This window comes from Thalassophryne amazonica, chromosome 14 (assembly GCF_902500255.1).
Source record: "Thalassophryne amazonica chromosome 14, fThaAma1.1, whole genome shotgun sequence".
Taxonomy (NCBI): Eukaryota; Metazoa; Chordata; class Actinopteri; order Batrachoidiformes; family Batrachoididae; genus Thalassophryne; species Thalassophryne amazonica.
This window is the reverse complement of record NC_047116.1, coordinates 38,633,095-38,651,476: the sequence shown is the minus strand read 5'-3', so window position 1 is coordinate 38,651,476 and position 18,382 is coordinate 38,633,095. Positions and strand designations below refer to the sequence as shown.

The following is an 18,382-nucleotide window of genomic DNA, read 5'->3' as shown; positions in this document are numbered from 1 at the left end:
GGTGGAGAGTGAGCCACGCTCCGATCGGCATCAACACGCTGAAACGAGCGGATCATTTCCAAAGTGAACGCTGTGATGATGTGGGACCGTCGTATGATGATCTGAGAAACTGCGGAAGAGATGGACATCAGCACTTTTTTGGCACATTCCACTGTGAAAGAAGTTTTTGCCATGAAAAGAGTGGCGGCGAAATTCATCGGCTCGAAGCTGGTGGCGCAGCAACAGTGCCTCCGTGTTGAAGCCTCACAGGACATGTTGTAACATGCCCAGCTCTTGCACCATTCGGAAGATTCAGACGGCTTTCGGTGGCTTTTCAGTCGTGTGACTATCCGAGAAAATGCGGACGAGTTGGACATGCCACAACATCCTGTGAGGCTTCATCACGGAGGCGCTGTTGCTGCGCCATCAGCTTAGTGCCGATGAATTTCGCCGCCACGCTTTTCATAGCAAAATCTTCTGTCACAGTGGAATGTGCTGAAAAAGTGCTGATGTCCACCTCAACACAATTTCTCGGATTATCACACGACAGTCCCACATCACCACAGCGTTCACTTTGGAAATGATCCAGTCGTTTCAATGTGTTGATGGCCGATCGGAGCGCGGCTCGCTCTCTACCATTGTGCGGACATCTTTAAACCGGTTGTACTGCTTCTTAATCTGTGTGATGCTCAGAAGATCGTCACCAAAAGCCGTCTGAATAATCCGAATGGTTTACACCTGGCTGTGGCCCAGTTTCTGGCAAAATTTGATGAAGTCGCGCTGCTCCAGTCGTTCCGCCATTTCCTTGCAAAGCAAAAATGACGAGAGACTCCACCCATCTTCACACAAAGGCTGCTTACAAACAAATGACACAATCGACAGGCGTGAAAAAATCAGGAAGGTTCAAGGTTGGCTCATGCAAACACACGTGATTCAAATCCATCAGGTTTTTGAAAAAAATAAAAGGTCCAATAGTTTTCTAACAGACCTCATATATCATATAACACACAAACAGTGATATTTGAGAAGTAAAATGAATTCTTTAAAGAAAATTAGGCAGGTGCATAAATTTGGGCACCCCAACAGAAAAAAAACATCAATATTTCATAGATCCTCCTTCTTCCTATAGCTTCCAATGAGAGTCTGGATTCTGGTTGAAGGTATTTTGGACCATTCTTCTTTACAAAACATCTCAGGTTTGTTGGTTTCCAAGCATGGACAGCCTGCTTAAAATCACACCACAGATTTTCAATGTTCAGGTCTGGGGACTGAGATGGCCATTCCAGAACATTGTACTTGTTCCTCTACATGAATGCCTTAGTAGATTTTGAGCAGTGTTTAGGGTCATTGTCTTGTTGAAAGATCCAGCCCCGGTGCAGCTTCATCTTTCGTACTGATTCATGAACATTGTTCTCAAGAATCTGCTGATACTGACTGGAATCCATGTAAACTTTAACAAGATTCCCAGTACCTGCACAGGCCACACAGCATGATGGACCCACCTCTAAATTTTATTGTAAGTAGCAAGTTTTTTTCTTGGAATGCTGTGTTCTTTTTTTGGCCATGCATACCGCCCCTTGTTATGTCCAAATAACTCAATTTTAGTTTCATCAGTCCACAGCACCTTATTCCAAAATGAAGCTGGCTTGTCCAAATGTGCTTTACCATGCCTCAAGTGACTCTGTTTGTGGCATGTACACAGAAAAAGGCTTCCTCTGCATTACAGCACCATACAGCATCTCTTTGTGCAAAGTGTGCTGTATAGTTGAAAGATGCACACTATCTGCTGCAAGATCATGTTGCAGGTCTTTGGAGCAGGGCTGTGGGTTGACTATGACTGTTTTCACCATCCTTCCCTTCAGCTTATCTAAGATTTTTCATGGCCTGCCACTTTGGGCCTCAACTGGTACAGTGCCTGCGGTCTTCCATTTCCTCACTTTGTTCCTCACAGTGGAAACTAACAGCTGAAATCTCTGAGATAGCTTTTTGTATCCTTCCTCTAAACCATGATGCTGAACAATCTTTGTTTTCAAGTTATTTGAGAGTTGTTTAGAGGCTCCCATGTTGCCACTCATTAGAAGAGATGCAAAGAGGGGAAACATTTGCAAATGGCCACCTTAAATACCATTTCTCATGATTGGATTCACCTGTGTAAGGAGGTCAAGGGTCAACGAACTTACTAAACCAATTTTGTGTTCCAATAATTAGCGCTAAATGTATTCAAATCAATAAAATGACAAGGGTGCCCAAATTTATGCACCTGCCTAATTTTGTTTAAAGAAAGATTGCACACTTTCTGTAAATGCTAGAAACTTCATTTCACTTCTCAAATATCAGTGTGTTCGTCTGCTATATCATATATTTAACAGAAATTTCTGATCCAGACAGCCAATGATTTATAAAGGAAAATCATGAAAATTATCAGGGGTGCCCAAAGTTTTGCATACAACTGTACATATATATGTGTGTGTGGGGGGGGTGTCAGTCGGTGAGTCACAAGTGAAGTGCCGCAAGACTTGACCCCAAGAAGTGTATTGATTGTGGGGTCAGAGGTCAAGGTCAGTCATACTTTGTAAAAATCTTGCAAGTGCAATACCATTATAATTTTATCACCAAACTTGGTATGTGTGTTACACATGGTGACCCCAAAAATCCTCTTGATTTGGGAATCAAAAGAGCCTTCTGCATAAAAGCATCACTTGTCAGTGGTAAGCTCATCAACATTTGCAAAGGGCAACATGGATTTGTGCAGTCTATACATTTTCTAACACATAAAAGCTTTTACACCTGACTGTTCTCATGTTCTAAGCTTTTAGCCTCACAAATATCTCTGTCATCCCATTCCCATGCCTCTCATCTTCCTTATCTTCCCCTCTCTCTCCCTTCCACCCCCTCTCTTCCTCTGTCAGTGGGATCTCCCTGCTGGTGTTAAAGCAGCAGGGCATTATATCTCTGCAGCTCCAGTCTCTAAGAGAGATCAGTGCTGGAAATGTCCACATCGCAGAGAACAGCCAGCTCTGCTACTACAGCACTGTCAACTGGACAAAACTGTTCCGAACTGCAAACCAGAAGGTTTTGATCCGCAATAACCGGAGTCCACAGGAGTGCTGTAAGTTCCTGTTGTGATCATAAACACCTGTGGTACCACATGTGAAAAGGCAATGAAAATGTGATACACCTCAAATATTATATTGTCCAACAACAGTTTCTAGAGATGAGCGTTCCCTCACAAATATAGCCACTGACTTTTTTGTATTCTAGGCATACATTCACCATCAGTTGTGGAACTCCAGACCCCCATCAGATCTTTTTTTCTCCTTGTTACAATCTTAAACAAATGTGCTCAAAATTTAAAGTCAGTTTGAGTCAGTTTGTTTTAAAAATGTGACACTTCTAGTGCTCAGGATTGTCAATTATCAGCTAATCTTTGTCTGCTAATCTCATGTTTGACTTAAGTCATCAATCTGCATTTATGGCTAAAGCCCCCATCACACATAGCAAGAATGTGCAGGAACCAGGTTGACACGGCAAATATTGCCATAATCCGATGCAGTCGGGAGGAAAAGAGGCGTGGTCAGCCGTGTCAGAACACATCAGGATTACCTGGTCCACACCTGCAGCATGGCATCCAAAGCGTATGTAGACGAGAGGTAGATGACACAGACTGCTGTCAGACAGCCACAAAAGGCGCTAAAGACCGCTGATGTCCAAAGGTCTGGATGGCAAACATGGGACCAGAGTGGGAGGGAGCGCTGTGTTCCTCATGCGTGTGTGTGTGGGGCGCACATGTGCTCTTCTCACACGCATGGGGCTACAATTTTCACTCAGCCGTGTGTGTGTGTGTGTGTGTGTGTGTGTGTGTGTGTGTGTGTGTGTGTGTGTGTGTGTGTGTGTGTGTGTGCGCGCGCATAATGCTGCATGAGCCACTAAGCACGCACGCGTGCCACTGGACAGGTTCGCTGAAAGTGTGCTGGCAGTGAGCCAAGCTGTCCCATGCGTCAGACAGAGCCAGAGAACTCTTTTTTCTTTTTTTGCGAACTTCATGCTGCCATCCAAGCAACGTCATTTTCAGGGATGTCCCTGCTTATTTCAGTAAGACAATGCCAAGCCACATTCTGCACGTGTTACAACAGCGTGGCTTCGTACTAAATGAGTGCGGGTACTAGATTGGCCTGCCTGCAGTCCAGACGTCGCCCACTGAAAATGTGTGACACATTATGAAGCGTAAAATACGACAACAGAGACCCCAGACTGTTGAACAACTAAAGTCGTTCATCAAGCAAGAATGGGAAAGAATTCCACCTACAAAGCTTCAACAATTCGTATGCTCAGTTCCCAAATGCTTATTGAGTGTTGTTAGAAGGAAAGGTGATCTAGCACATTAGTAAACATACCACTGTCCCAGCTTTTTTGAAACGTGTTGCAGGCATCCATTTCAAAATGAGCAAATATTTGCACAAAAGCAATAAAGTTTATCAGTTTGAACATTAAATAGCTTGTGTTTGTGATGTATTCAATCAAATATAGATTGAAGAGGATTTGCAAATCATTGCATTTTGTTTTATTTTCATTTTACACAACGTCCCAACTTCATTTGAATTGGGGTTGTACATTTCAACAGTTCCTTTGTGCTCCGTGGATGGGGGGTGGATATTATTATACGTGGCATGTGCTGGTCATACCGGCATGCTTTGCTGTGCCGGATCCGTCTCGAGGTTCCCTCGTATTTGCGCAAATCATTTTGGATCCTGTTTTTCCACCATCGCAATATGTAAATTGCGGTCAGATAGTCCTCAGATTGCACATGGACCGCCGTTGGATAGGTGTCTCATCTCAACGGCGCCCAGAGGGTTTTGACATGTGCATCACACCCGGAGCCACCGGCCAATTTTGACCAACTATGTGGACTCTTGCAGATGGCTGTCAGAACGTTTTGGAACTGAAACCAGACACCTCGGATGTGCGCCGATTCGTCATTCTGACACCATTCTGAGTGATTCTGGCTATGTGTGTCTGGGGTATGAGTTTATTATTTTTATGGGACAAAAAAAAACAAAAAACTGTTTGCCATTTCTGTTAGTTTGCATTTAGTTTTTGTCAAAGTTTCATTGAGCTGTTGTAGCATGTTGAACTGAACAAAATTCACTCATACTGTAGCATGATCACAAACAACAAAACTCTGCGCTCTCTGCACACCATCTATGATGTAATTACAATACTACATTTGTGCAGCATTTTGCAATTGGCATCTTGGCAAAAGTGGTGGTTTGTTTTTGTTTCTCGTGTTAGCAGCAGTAAAGGACACAGTTTAGTTAATCAATTAGCAATCAGCTAACAACTGATCTTTTTTGTTAGCACATGTTTTTGAACATAGGTTCATGGTCAAAGTAATTGTAAACCTTAAAATCATACATTTATTTCTGTTGATGCTCATAAACTAATCCAACAGCAAAATCAACACATCTCACAAAGGCAACAAGCTTGGACTTGATGAGAGGAAGGAGCAGGAGGTAAAGCCAGAGTAAATCCATTCATTAGTTTATTAAAATTATGTACCATGTTTATTATTATGTATTAATATTTGAATTCAGTTTATTTGTACAATGACAACATAAGTCACCCCAAGGCACTACACACGAGTACATCGAACCTTACCCACCCTCTGAGCACTGGCAACAGTGGTGAGGAAAAATTCTGTTGGGTGTTTTGATAATAGGAAGACAAATCAAGCAGACCAGACTCATTGGGGTGACCATCTGCTTTGGCCACGCTCACAAAAACAAAACAACAAATAAAACATGTGTTCTTATTCAATGAATACTTTCTCTACAGTGAACTACTGTTTAATGTCATTTATTTATTGTACATCTTAATCCAGATCTTCACATGCCAAACCGATTTAGAACCTCCATGTTGTGCTGCAACATATTAAAAGTTGAGCATTTTCTGGGTTTTAGAGCCCAAACACTAAGCAGTTAGTGATTATTGGTAGCTTTAGCTAAATGTTTCAGCAGTTTAAATTAGGTGTTCTTACCACTAGTAAGCGCACACAAAATATAAATTAAGCATAAATCAGTATTGTTTCCACCAGGTGCTCCTACTTCCTTCCACATCCAACGATGTGCATGTTTGGTGAACTGGAAACTTTAAATTGTCCATAGGATTGCATGCGGGAGTGAATATACAATGTATCTGGAAAGTATTCACAGCACTTCACTTTTTCCACATTTTGTTATATTACAGCCTTATTCCAAAGTGGAGTAAATCCATTTTTCCATCAAAATTCTACTCACATAATGACATTAAAAAAGTTTTTTGAATTTTTTGTAAATTTATTATAAACAAACAACTAAGAAATGTACGTACGTATTCACATCCTTTGCTCAATACTTTTTGATGCAAGTTTTGCAGCAATTACAGCCGCACGTCTTCTTGAATATGATGCCACGTGGCATATCTGTCGTTGGGCAGTTGTGCCCAGTCCTCTTTAGAACACCTCTCAAGCTCCATCAGGTTGGATGGGGAGCGTTGGTGCACAGCCATTTTCAGATCTCTCCAGAGATGTTCAATCAGATTCATGTCTGGGCTCTGGATGGGCCACTCAAGGACATTCACAGAGTTGCCCTGAAGCCACTCGTTTGATATCTTGACTATGTACATAGGGTCATTGTCTTGCTGAAAGATGAACTGTTGCCCCAGTCTGAGGTCAAGAGCACTCTGGAGCAGGTTTTCATCCAGGATGTCTCTGTACATTTCTGCATTCATCTTTCCCTCAGTCCTGACTAGTCTTCCAGTATCTGCCACTGAAAAGCATCCCCACAGCATGATGCTGCCACCACCATGCTTCACTGTAGGGATGGTACCTGGTTTCCACCAAACATGACGCCACCCAAAGAGTTCAATTTTTGTCTCATTAAACCTGAGAATTTTGTTTCTCATTGTCTGAGAGTCCTTCAGGTGCATTTTGGCAAACTCCAGGTGGGCTGCCATGTACCTTTTACTGAGAAGTGGCTTCCATCTGACCACTCTACCATACAGGCCTGATTGGTGATTTGCTGCAGAGATGGTTGTCCATCTAGAAGGTTCTCCTCTCTCCACAGAGGAATGCTGGAGCTCTGAGTTACTATCGGGTTCTTGGTTATCTTAATGACTAAGTCCCTTCTCCCCTGATGACTCAGTTTAGATGGGTGGCCAGCTCTAGCAAGAGTCATAGTGGATCTGAACTTCTTCCATTTATGATATGATGGAGGCCACTGTGCTCATTGGGACCTTTAAATCAGCAGAAATGTTTCTGTACCCTTCCCCAGATTTGTGCCTCGAACAATCCTGTGTTGGAGGTCTACACACAATTCCTTTGACTTCATGCTTGGTTTGTTCTCTGACATGCACTGTCAACTGTCAGATCTTATATGTAGACAGGTGTGTGCCTTTCCAACTCATGTCCAGTCCAGTCCAGTTCAGCTGTAGAAACATCTCAAGGATGATCAGTGGAAACAGGAGGCACCTGAACTGAATTTTTAACTTCATGACAAAGCCTGTGAATACCTATGTATATGTGATTTCTTGTTTTTTTATTGTTATTTATTGTTATTTTTGACAAATTTGCAGCCGATGGGGCTGAGCTGAGAGTGGCGAAGTTCCATTGTTACAGGATAAGGTTCCATTTACTGCAGTGTAATTTTTATTTATTTATTTATTTTTTGGGCTAGTATTAGTGCTATTACTCTGTAATAACTGGGCAAATAAAGGGGTCTTCATCTTTTCTACATTAGTCCAGTAGATAATTTGACTTGTCTGGTATACTGAACAAAGTGTAGTCCTTTTTATTTCAGACCAGACCAATCATTTCACCAAATGTGTCAAAATGAGTTCCTTAGTTTTTAAGTAATACAACTGAATATAAAGGCATATGTCAGTTTTCTATTGGCCATATGAACTTTTACCCTGGCTGACCTGAAATGGTCAAACTCAAGGTCATAACTGTTTAACTCAAACAGTGAGGAGCCATTGTGTCTTAAACATGGTGTAATGGCTCTGGGTTAGTCAAGGGAAAAGTGGTTCAATTTTGGACAGAATGAACCAAATGTTAAGGCCACACAGTACCACATATCACCTAATCACTGAATCACAAAGAATAAATTTGCATGAATTGGTGTCAAACATGTATTGAAGGAATTTTACACTGTAAGATTTAATTTTGTGCTCTTTTAGTTTGTTTTGTTGAGTCTCTTTGTTTCTTTAGGCATATTTTAAACTGGGTCTCATTGTACTTGAGGCAACCAGCTCGAGCCATTCAAGAAAAAAAAAAAAATCTGATATTCAGTGTTGGTCTGAGGTGTTATGCTGAATTTGAACACCATGGCTAATCCCGGAAAATCCACCTTGATGTCAGTGAGATGGAGTTGTGCCAATCACCAGAACCTGAAAACACATGGTCCCTGTAGATTTCAATGATTTCGGTAAACAGATCATTTTGTGTCCACACAGAAGAACCCAATTTTTGGTAAGCAAGAAAGCTGTATTTTCAGAGATATGCTGCATTGTTATAAATTTCAATATTTTATAATCAATAACTGAGAGTCACATGAGAGAAATGAACTTGATTCAAAGCAAACAGTCCTGAAGTGTGGGAGCATCAATTGTAGGCATGCACGTGTCCCCAGTTTCCATAACAGTTTCCTGCTTATTCAGTGTATGCAAGTATTTTATGATGAGCATGTACAAGTGCAAACACAACTTAAGAGACAATGATTTTTCTTTAAAATATCAGTAGACTGTTATTATCCATCCATCCATCCATCCATTTTCTTCCGCTTTATCCAGAGTCGGGTCGCGGGGGCAGCAGCTCAAGCAAAGCCGCCCAGACCTCCCGATCCACACACACCTCCCCCAGCTCCTCCAGGGGGAACCCCAAGGCGTTCCCAAGGCACCCGAGAGACGTAGTCCCTCCAGCGTGTCCTGGGTCTTCCCCGGGGCCTTCTCCCGATGGGACGTGCCCAGAACACCTCTCCAGTGAGGTGTCCGGGGGCATCCTGATTAAGTGTTGTATTTTAACAGCAGATGGAAAAATGAGCTGCACAGTAGGAGCAAACCCATTTGGGGTGTGTCGGAGAGCATTGGTATTTAAGCAGCAGGAAATACTCAGTGGGCACCAAGGCCTTGGATTTACCAAGTTCATTTGGCATAGCCATGTTGTTACCATCTACAAGTAACATCAACTAATCAGACTGGTGCCTGTTTCAACTGGACTGAGCCAGATGCATATCACCATGGTATCAGGAAAACAGATGCATGTGGAAGGATTTCTGGCACAAGCCAGTCAGAATGCATCGTAGAAAACATCCACCAAAGCTCCCTGCGGTGAAGCAGCAAGGCAAAGTTTTGTTTGGTTTTTTTATGCGTGTTTACTCCTATTTTGTTTAATGGTTATTTTCAGCTCACTTTGATTGTGTATTTTATGGCGTATATGTTGTCTGTGTCAGGAAGGGTGTTGGGGTTCGGGAGTGTGTTTTTTACATCACAGTGTGGCTTCAGTTTGCAACATCACATCAAAAACGATGATGGTTGCATGTTGGCATTATCATATTATTTATATGTGTTACATGAATATGTTGGTGTGTGTGTGTGTGTGTGTGTGTGTGTGTGTGTGTGTGTGTGTGTGTGTGTGTGTGTGTGTGTGTGTGTGTGTGTATGTATGTGTGTGCAGTCAATTTCTGATGGACAAGTAGTTCATGATAGTAAAAAGTAAGTTCCTTCAGCTTCTGCCTTGTTTTTAATCGGGGTCACCACAGCAGGACGAGGTATATCTGCATGTTGTTTTGGCACAGATTTTACACTGTATGCACTTCTTGATGCAAGCCCATCAAAGCGCCTTGGGGCAACTGTTTGTTGTGATTTGGCGCTATATAAAAAAAAAGTTGATTGATTGATTGATATTCCATGGAGGATAGGCAGGGGTGGGTTTGAACCAGGAATCCTCCACACTGGAAACAAACGCTTAACCGCTTGGTCACCACTCTCTGCTCATTTCATGATAGTAGTAATAATAAAAATATATTACAGGTATCACTTGCATATCAGTGAATTTACTGATAAACAGGTGTAGCTTCAACAACATAATCATGCCACATTATAGGGATTCATTTTGTTCCATCATTGCAAAAAGAAAAAAAAAATGTATAAAAGTGAAGTATCATAAACTGCAAACAGAATATGGGATTGCAATCAAAATCTCCACTTAACCCACACTTGGATTGTATGAATGTTGAAGTTCCATTGTGTGCTGTTTTTTCATTTGTATTCCATGCATTTTGCAATCCAGATGTCATTGTGCTTCCAGCATGTCAGATTGTGTCAGAGAAAAACGCTGGAAGAACCAATAAAATCTGCATTCTTAAAATGCAGACATGGAACACATTGGAGGGAAAAAAAAAACAAGCACAGAAGTGTAAAACCAAAAGATTGAATACAACTTCAACCTTCAACCTGCAATGCAGTCGCAATAAACACTTTATGGTTACAAACCTGTTCCTTTGCACTGTAAGAACACAGTTACCTTTGTTGTTGCTGAATATATATATATATATATAAAATATATACTGTATATGCAAAATTTATCAAGTAGTTTCTTTCTTTCTTTACTTTCTAGCATGTTTCTTTCCTTTCTTGTCTTATACTTCATTCTGTCTTTCCTTCTTTTAATTTACATCACTGTAGTGGTTGTGTTCGCATGTGATCATGTCAATACAGATATTACATCACTGACAAGTGACACATCCACCTGTCCGGTGCTGCAATACGCTCACATAAATGAGCTCACAGCTCCAGGCTGTGGAGCAATAGAGCTGCCCCCACTGATCCTTCTGTGAGACTGTCACTCAGGCTGTCACATGACGGATGGACCGCATGGACGTTGCGATTGCGTGTCAAGTGACGTGCCTGTCTGGTTGGATGGCGCGCTGGAGCTGTGACAGGCAGCCGGGCTGGGTTTTTATTTTATCTCTGTTGTGGTGGTGTAGGATTGCTGCTGGCCGGTGACTCCACCTCCAGCGGGACATGCTGGGTATGCCATGGTGCTCCACAGCAGTCAGCTGTTCCATCATGGACATGACAGCCTTCCAGTTGTGTGCGCTGCGCTGACAGCGATCACACTGCACTGTGGCCACCGTTCAAGCCTTCGCAACCTCAGCTGCCCCTTGGCAATAGGCTCATGGTGTAGGGGCGGGGGGGGAGCAACACACTCACACACCATCTGTGTTGCGGGGGGACGACACACTGCACACTCGCGCGCCATTTGTGTTGGGGGGGAACACCACACACTCGCACACCATTTGTGTTGGGGAGTCAAGCACCGCACGCTCGCATGCCATTTGTGGTGTTGGGGGAAGGACGGCAGACTCGCACACCACATGTGTTGCTTGGGTAGGTGGGGAACGGCACACTTATGCCATTTGTGTTGTTCGGTAATGGCACACTCACAGGACTCTTAGGAAATGTGGAGACATTCGTGCAACCAGCTGAAAAGTGATTGCCTGCGCTCTGCTTTTTTCCGGGCATCTCAAGCCGAGAGCAGGTCGAATGGGTACTCGCACGCCATGAGCCATGATTTGGACGGTAGTGTGAAGGCTGCCTCGATTGCGTCATTTGCCCAGGGTTCAACATGGTTGATAATTTCGTGCAGCCACTCGGCCGTGGCATGATATATCCGACCTGCGTTTGTCATATCGTGCGAATGTTGTGAGCATGATCAGATGGCAGTGCGATCTGATCTTGCCCATCTTTCAAATGGGTTTCCGGCACGAGCAACACACAAATGTAGAGTGTATGTGATGTACCCGAATGTAATGTGCCCAAATGGATGTGGCAACTGCTGTACGAGGCGTTCTGAGTGCGGCTCCGATTTTTCACGAGTGCCATTCGAATCCTTCTTAGTGCACCATGCCACCTCATTCGGTTTTGTGTGAAGGGTCCCTTACGCTTGACTTTCCTTTCTTTCCTCCTTTGTTTGTCCCTTCCTTTCTTGTCTTTTCTTCTTTCTTTCATTCTTACCCTTTATTTCTTCCTTCTTGCTTGCCTTTCCTTTGTTTCTTCCATTCCTTTTCATTTGTTCTTTCCTGTCTTATTGTCTTCCTTTATTCTGTCCTTCCTTTCTTTCCTTCATGACTGTCTTTCTTCCTTTTTCCTTCTTGCGTTTCTTTTTTTTGATCTTCTTTTGGGTCTTTTGTTGTGTTTCTTCTTGTTTCTGTTACGTTCTTGCCTTTCCTTCCTTCTTTCTCTCTTACCCATATTTTTTTCTTCTTCCTTTCTTTATTGCCCTTTGCTTTCTGCCTGTAGGATGCCAGTCTTCTTCTCCTTATTATTATTATTATTATTATCACCACTGTTGGCCTGCTCTACTGTCTGGTGTGAGATTCAAACAGACACCAATCATCTCCAGCCCCATGTGGTTTTATTTTGCAACCGTGTCAGAAACTTCTGAAGTTGGTACCGTTTTGATCTTGCAAGTGTTGTATAGTAAAAAAGCCATCCGACCTCTCTACCTCCCTTGTTTATTTCCTTCCCCTGTGCACTTGTCCTTCCTCCTTCTCCTCATCCTTCTCTCTGGCCGGTCAGTTTACCTACGGCTCTGGAAGCCCAACAGAGTTGGTTTTGTCTGTTATGAAAGGCAAAGCTTTCATCCTCTGTCCTCACAAGGAACTCTTGATTTCTGCGTGCGCACCCTTTTCTTTCTTTCTGTCTGAATTTTTAAGCATTCTGGACATGGCTGTGGCTGCAACTGAGGCATAGCCGCTGGCTTACATGTGGCCAGCACCTCAAAGAGGCGAATAGGAGATGAGAGGAGAGAAGACAAGAGGAGGAGAGAAAAGCAGGGCCAGCACTCGGTCTGGTTTCATTTCAAACAAGAGCAGATTACTTCTGATGCAGATGGGGATGATAACAGTTCCCTGTGTATCTGCAGTGTCGTCACCGTGTTACTTCAATACTCGAGCATTGTCGCTGTAATGCTCTCAGATGTAGCTGCCTTTGGAGAACACAGTGTTGATGGCAGAACAGAGAGATAAGAGATCTAGACACAAGAACAAAGTCGGGGTAATGGCCCGAGCTTCTTGGTGCCGTATGAAAAACACTGAGGTGCAGAAACCTGCAGACGTGTAATTATAAACCGAAGCAAAATGCAATGTTTTTCCAGTGTTGAATGTAATCCAAAGTACACACTCATTAATAGTTTCCTATGTTTGAATCATTATGAAACAAAAGTGCCTTTTATGGATTTACAACATGATCCAACCAGCCACAAACAGCTGAATTAACACAAACTGCTATGGGTGAGTGAATAATAACAGTGATGTCTTTAATAATCAGTTAACACTCTTTATTGTTTACAATGTAAGGTGCAGGAAGGTTTTTGTGGTTGATATTTCCCTGTAAATTTATAAGTGAGAAAAAAAATCAGTTTTATTGAATGTAGAGCTTACCATACATTTGAATGAAGGGCCATCTTAAAACAACTACAACCATAGTAAGTATTAGCACAGGTGTGTCCACCTTTTTTGAACCCGAGATCTCAAAAGCCGTAGCATAGTCGCAATTTATTGTGCACCAATTTAATAACACAATTTCCTGCCACAAAGATAAAGTTTTAATAATTTTTGTTGATGTACAATCGCTGCACCCTATTATTCGGGGGCGCCACAAAGGATACAGCCAGATCCACATTGGTATTTGGCACAACTTTTACACCTGATGCCCTTCCTGATGGAACTCCAGTGTCACCTGGAGAAATATACACTGCCGCTGGTGTTCCGAAGAGGTCTCCCATCCTAGTACCAACCAGATCCTGCACTGCTTAGCTTCTGAGATCTGATGGGATCAGGCTCACACAGAGCAGAATGGCTGCATGAAGTTTTACCAATAATAATGCATTATTTAAAGGACATGTCTCACCCAAATCATAACAATTTAGATTTAGGCTGTTAGTGACCATCCGATGATCCACCGGGATTACTTTGTGCACTTCCGTGACTGGATTCAAAGCATACGCCATGTGCAATAAGCAGCTACGGAGACATCCAAAAAGAAAGTATTCATGAGTACACAAGTGTTTACAACAACTGACAGGGCAACTAGAAGTGTCCCAGTGTGTGCTTCAGTTGAATGTAACTGATAACATTAAGAACAGAGGCACAGATTAATTCCAAAGTTTATGAAAGTGTGATGTCATGTTATGATGCATTCTTTTTACAACCCCAATTCCAATGAAGCTAGGACATTGTGTGAAATGTAAATAAAAACAGAATTCAATGATTTGCAAATCCTATTCATCCTCATTTTGAAATGGATGCCTGCAACACATTTCAAAAAAGCTGGGACAGTGGTATGTTTACCACTGTGTTGCATCACCTTTCCTTCTAACAACACTCAGTAAGCATTTGAGAACTGATGACACTAACTGTGAGTGTTATGACTGGGTATAAAAGGCGCATCCCCAACAGGCTCAGCCATTCACAAGCAAAGATGGGGCAAGGATCATCACTTTGTGAACAACTGTGTGGAAAAATAGTACAAGAGTTTAAGAACAATGTTTCTGACATTCAATTGCAAGGAATTTAGGGATTCCATCATCTACAGTCCATAATATCATCAGACGATTCAGAGAATCTGGAGAACTTACTGCACGTATGCGGAAAGGCCGAAGGCCAACATTGAATGCCCGTGACCTTCGATCCCTCAGGCGGCATTAAAAACCGACATCATTGTGTAAAGGATCTTACTGCGTGGGCTCAGGAACACTTCAGAAAACCATTGTCAGTTAACACAGTTTGTTGCTACATCTATAAGTGCAAGTTAAAACTCTACCATGCAAATCGAAAGCCATACATCAACACATCCAGAAACGTTGCTGCCTTCTCAGGGCCCAAGCTGATTTGAAATGGACAGACACAAAGTGGAAAAGTGTGCTGTGGTCTGATGAGTCACATTTCAAATTGTTTTTGGAAATCATGGACATCGTGTCCTCCAGACAAAAGAGGTAAAAGACCGTCCAGATTGTTACCAGTGCAAAGTTCAAAAGCCAGCATCTGTGATGTTATGGGAATGTGTTAGTGCCCATGGCATGGGCAACTTACACATGTGTGATGCACCATGAATGCTAAAAGGTACATCCAGGTTTTGGAGCAACACATGCTGCCATCCAAGCAACATCTTTTCAGTGGCTTCATCGTAAACGAGTACAGGTACTCGACTGGTCTGGCTGCAGTCCAGACCTGTCACCCATTAAAGGGGATAGAGAATCAAAATCATCTTTTCATGTTTTGGTGTTAGTTCAGAGTCTCCCCGCTGTGGGGAAAACACATGAAGTGCCAGCAAGTTTCAGAACCTCTGTTTCAAGTAATTCTCCTTTTTTGAATTGCCGCCAGAAAATAGGCCAAGTCATGTTTGAGGGAAACATTGCGTCACATTTTCACCAATAGCCCCCCCCACACACACACCCACACCCACCCCCTTTCACACACGCCCCTTCGAAATTAATTATTCATAAGGTTGTGCCCACCCATTCATAACACTCGAAGAAGAGCAATGGCGAGCTACAGGTGTGCTTTCCCAGGCTGTTTTAGCGGACTACGATCTTTACATATTCTTCCCACGGAAAGCAATGTACGCGATCAATGGCTTTTATTCATTTTTAACCACATCCCCAGTACATACAACCACCGACTATTTCTTTGCTCTGCGCATTTCACGGAGGACTGTTTCACAAACCTTGCACAATTTCGAGGTGGCTTCAGTCGGAATTTAATGCTCAGTAGAGGGTCAGTTCCGACTTTGCGACAAATCAACCCCAGCAATCAGTACAGCCTGTAAGTATCACATTTTCTTTTGTTTTAAATTTGTGTTGCGCTATATTCCTGTTGTAAGAATTGCACGTTAGAATGGCATGTTAGCTCTGGTTTGTTCCTCTAAAGGGAATGAGCTAACCCCTTAGCAGCTACTATTAGCATTATTATGCTGGCAGCAAGTAAGCCTGCAAAGGGCATCTTGCTTATTTCAATGCATAACCTTTGGAAGTCATAGTAACCGAAGTAAAACAAAACAAATGAGTTCACAGATTTTTTAGTCCAATTTTGCATGTTTTTTTTTCGTCCTCATCAAGCAGCCGGGTCGCGGCGCCGCGAAGGGAGAGCACGCGCATTGTGTTCTGCGTGTGTCTGTTTATAAGAACCTTCTCGCCCAGAAGAAAAAAGAGCGCCAACAACTACCAGTGATGCCGGTAACAGCACTGAGCTTTACAAAGAAATTTTTATGCTTTTTTTTCTCCGAGCCGCTCTGCATCTGCTGTTAAAAACAACTGATCCTCCGCGCTTTCTTTTCAGTGAGAGCAAGGGCAGCCAATCAAACAAAGGCAACCGATCAGCACCAACACCTACGTGCATTTCATAATGAGGTTGCCAAATAAGCTCCAATACAACGTCATTAAGGGCAAACGACGCATTCTAAACCCAGCATAGTAACATAGCTGTTTCAGAGAGCCTTTTAGGAAGGTTCTGAGCCATTACAGACCCAACCAATTTTTGGGGGGCTACATATCACATCACAGAACAAGGATTAATGCCCCATTCAACCTTTTTCTATCACCTTAAAAATGTGTGGCGCATTGTAAAGCTCAAAGTACGACAATGGAGACCCCAGACTGTTGAACAACTGAAGTCGTACATCAAGCAAGAATGGGAAAGAATTCCACCTACAAAACTTCAACAATTAGTGTCCTCAGTTCCCAAATGCTTATTGAGTGTTGATAGAAGGAAAGGTGATGTAACACAGTGGTAAACATCCACTGTCCCAGCTTTTTTGAAACGTGTTGCAGGCATCCATTTCAAAATGAGCAAATATTGCACAAAAACAATAGTTTATGTGTGAACATTAAATACTTGTACCTTGTAACATGTGAATTTCTCCTCTGTGAGATCAATAAAGTTTATCTTTATTTTTTGTGGTGTATTCAACTGAATATAGGTTAAAGAGGATTTGCAATCGTATTCTGTTTTTATTTACATTTTACACAATGTCCCAACGTTATTGGAATTTGGGTTGTAATGAAAAATATATATTAAATGGGGTTTTCAATGGTAAATTTTAACGGGCACAAAATCTGTAATCTGGATCAGATCCAGATCAAACTTTGTCAGCCGATAAAGGATACCATCCTATAATATGAAAGAACTTGATTTTTTTTTTTTTTTGACGGAGTTATGAATTATGAAAATTCATTCAGTGTTAAAGATATGGTTTTTCCCAATTTTCCAAAATTTTTCCTGACTATTACGTTTGACTTCTGACCTTGAATATTGAACCAGTTTTTGCCTATCAGGATATGAATCCTCTGTTTAAAAAAAAAAAATCATAATGATATATGAAAAATTGTGGGTTACAGGCTGTTCACAAACAAACAAACAAAAAACAGGGCTGAATACTATCCTCTTCCCAATTTCATTGGCAAGGTATAACACCTTTGCGCTCATGGCATTGCAGTTGTCTAAAAATGAGGTTGTGGTCTGGCATAGAGGTGAAATATTAGTAGCTTCTATCACTAGAAAGTGTCCATTCCTATCTTACACTGTCTAAAGACCACGTTACTTGAGCGGTTTCACAATGTACATACACTCTGCCTGCACATATCCTCCCTAGTCACCTGCAATGGTGTAAGATTAATTTGACAACATACTGTAGTATGGCCACTGTAGGCAAGAAAAAAACTCAACAACAGACCAGAGATAACAACCCATATTCAATGAGAAAGCTGTCTCACCCCCAAAAAAAACCTCCTCAGACAGTGTGATGGCCACTGTCCACTGTGTGTGCTGATAGGCTGACACAAATACAAGCAAGAAGTTCCTTTCAGATTTGTCCACACTGTCTCCTGCACAGTCCAGTTTAAAGTGAAGGTTGGTGCCACTCTGATTGGTATCATGTTTGGGCTCCAAAATCTCCAAGAATAATGAAATTGCTAAAGCCAATCCTTTTGCACACAGCACCTAAATTTATGCTGTCATTTCCCACCACTTAGTCCACCTAACTCTACAACATTTGAGGGTATTGTTCAGATATGCAATAACACATCATTACACATCTGTTTTGTAAATTAATGGAAACTTTTTTCTTCCCATTGTTTGTTTTTGTGTGCACTGAGTAGCCAAGGATCATATGGTGTGTGAACCCGCTCTGCTCGGATGCAGGCTGCTGGGGTTCCGGCCCTGACCAATGCCTGTCGTGTCGATACTTCAGTCGTGGCAGAACCTGCGTGGATACCTGCAATCTATATGAAGGGTGAGTGTGCAAACCTATGCAGTCACACAAATGTACAACACAGTGTGTGTGAATCATCTTGAGCGTTGGAGGCTAAATGGAT

At 42.3% G+C, this 18,382-nt stretch overlaps 1 protein-coding gene across 1 annotated transcript in view; it reads left to right on the top strand.

Moving 5' to 3' along the window:
• LOC117525342 (receptor tyrosine-protein kinase erbB-4-like) overlaps nt 1-18,382 on the top strand; it is a 1,053,282-nt gene that overhangs the window by 717,016 nt on the left and 317,884 nt on the right. The window contains exon 12 of the mRNA XM_034187180.1: nt 2,889-3,088. Coding sequence (XP_034043071.1) covers nt 2,889-3,088 — 200 coding nt within the window. The remainder of the gene's footprint in view (nt 1-2,888; nt 3,089-18,382) is intronic.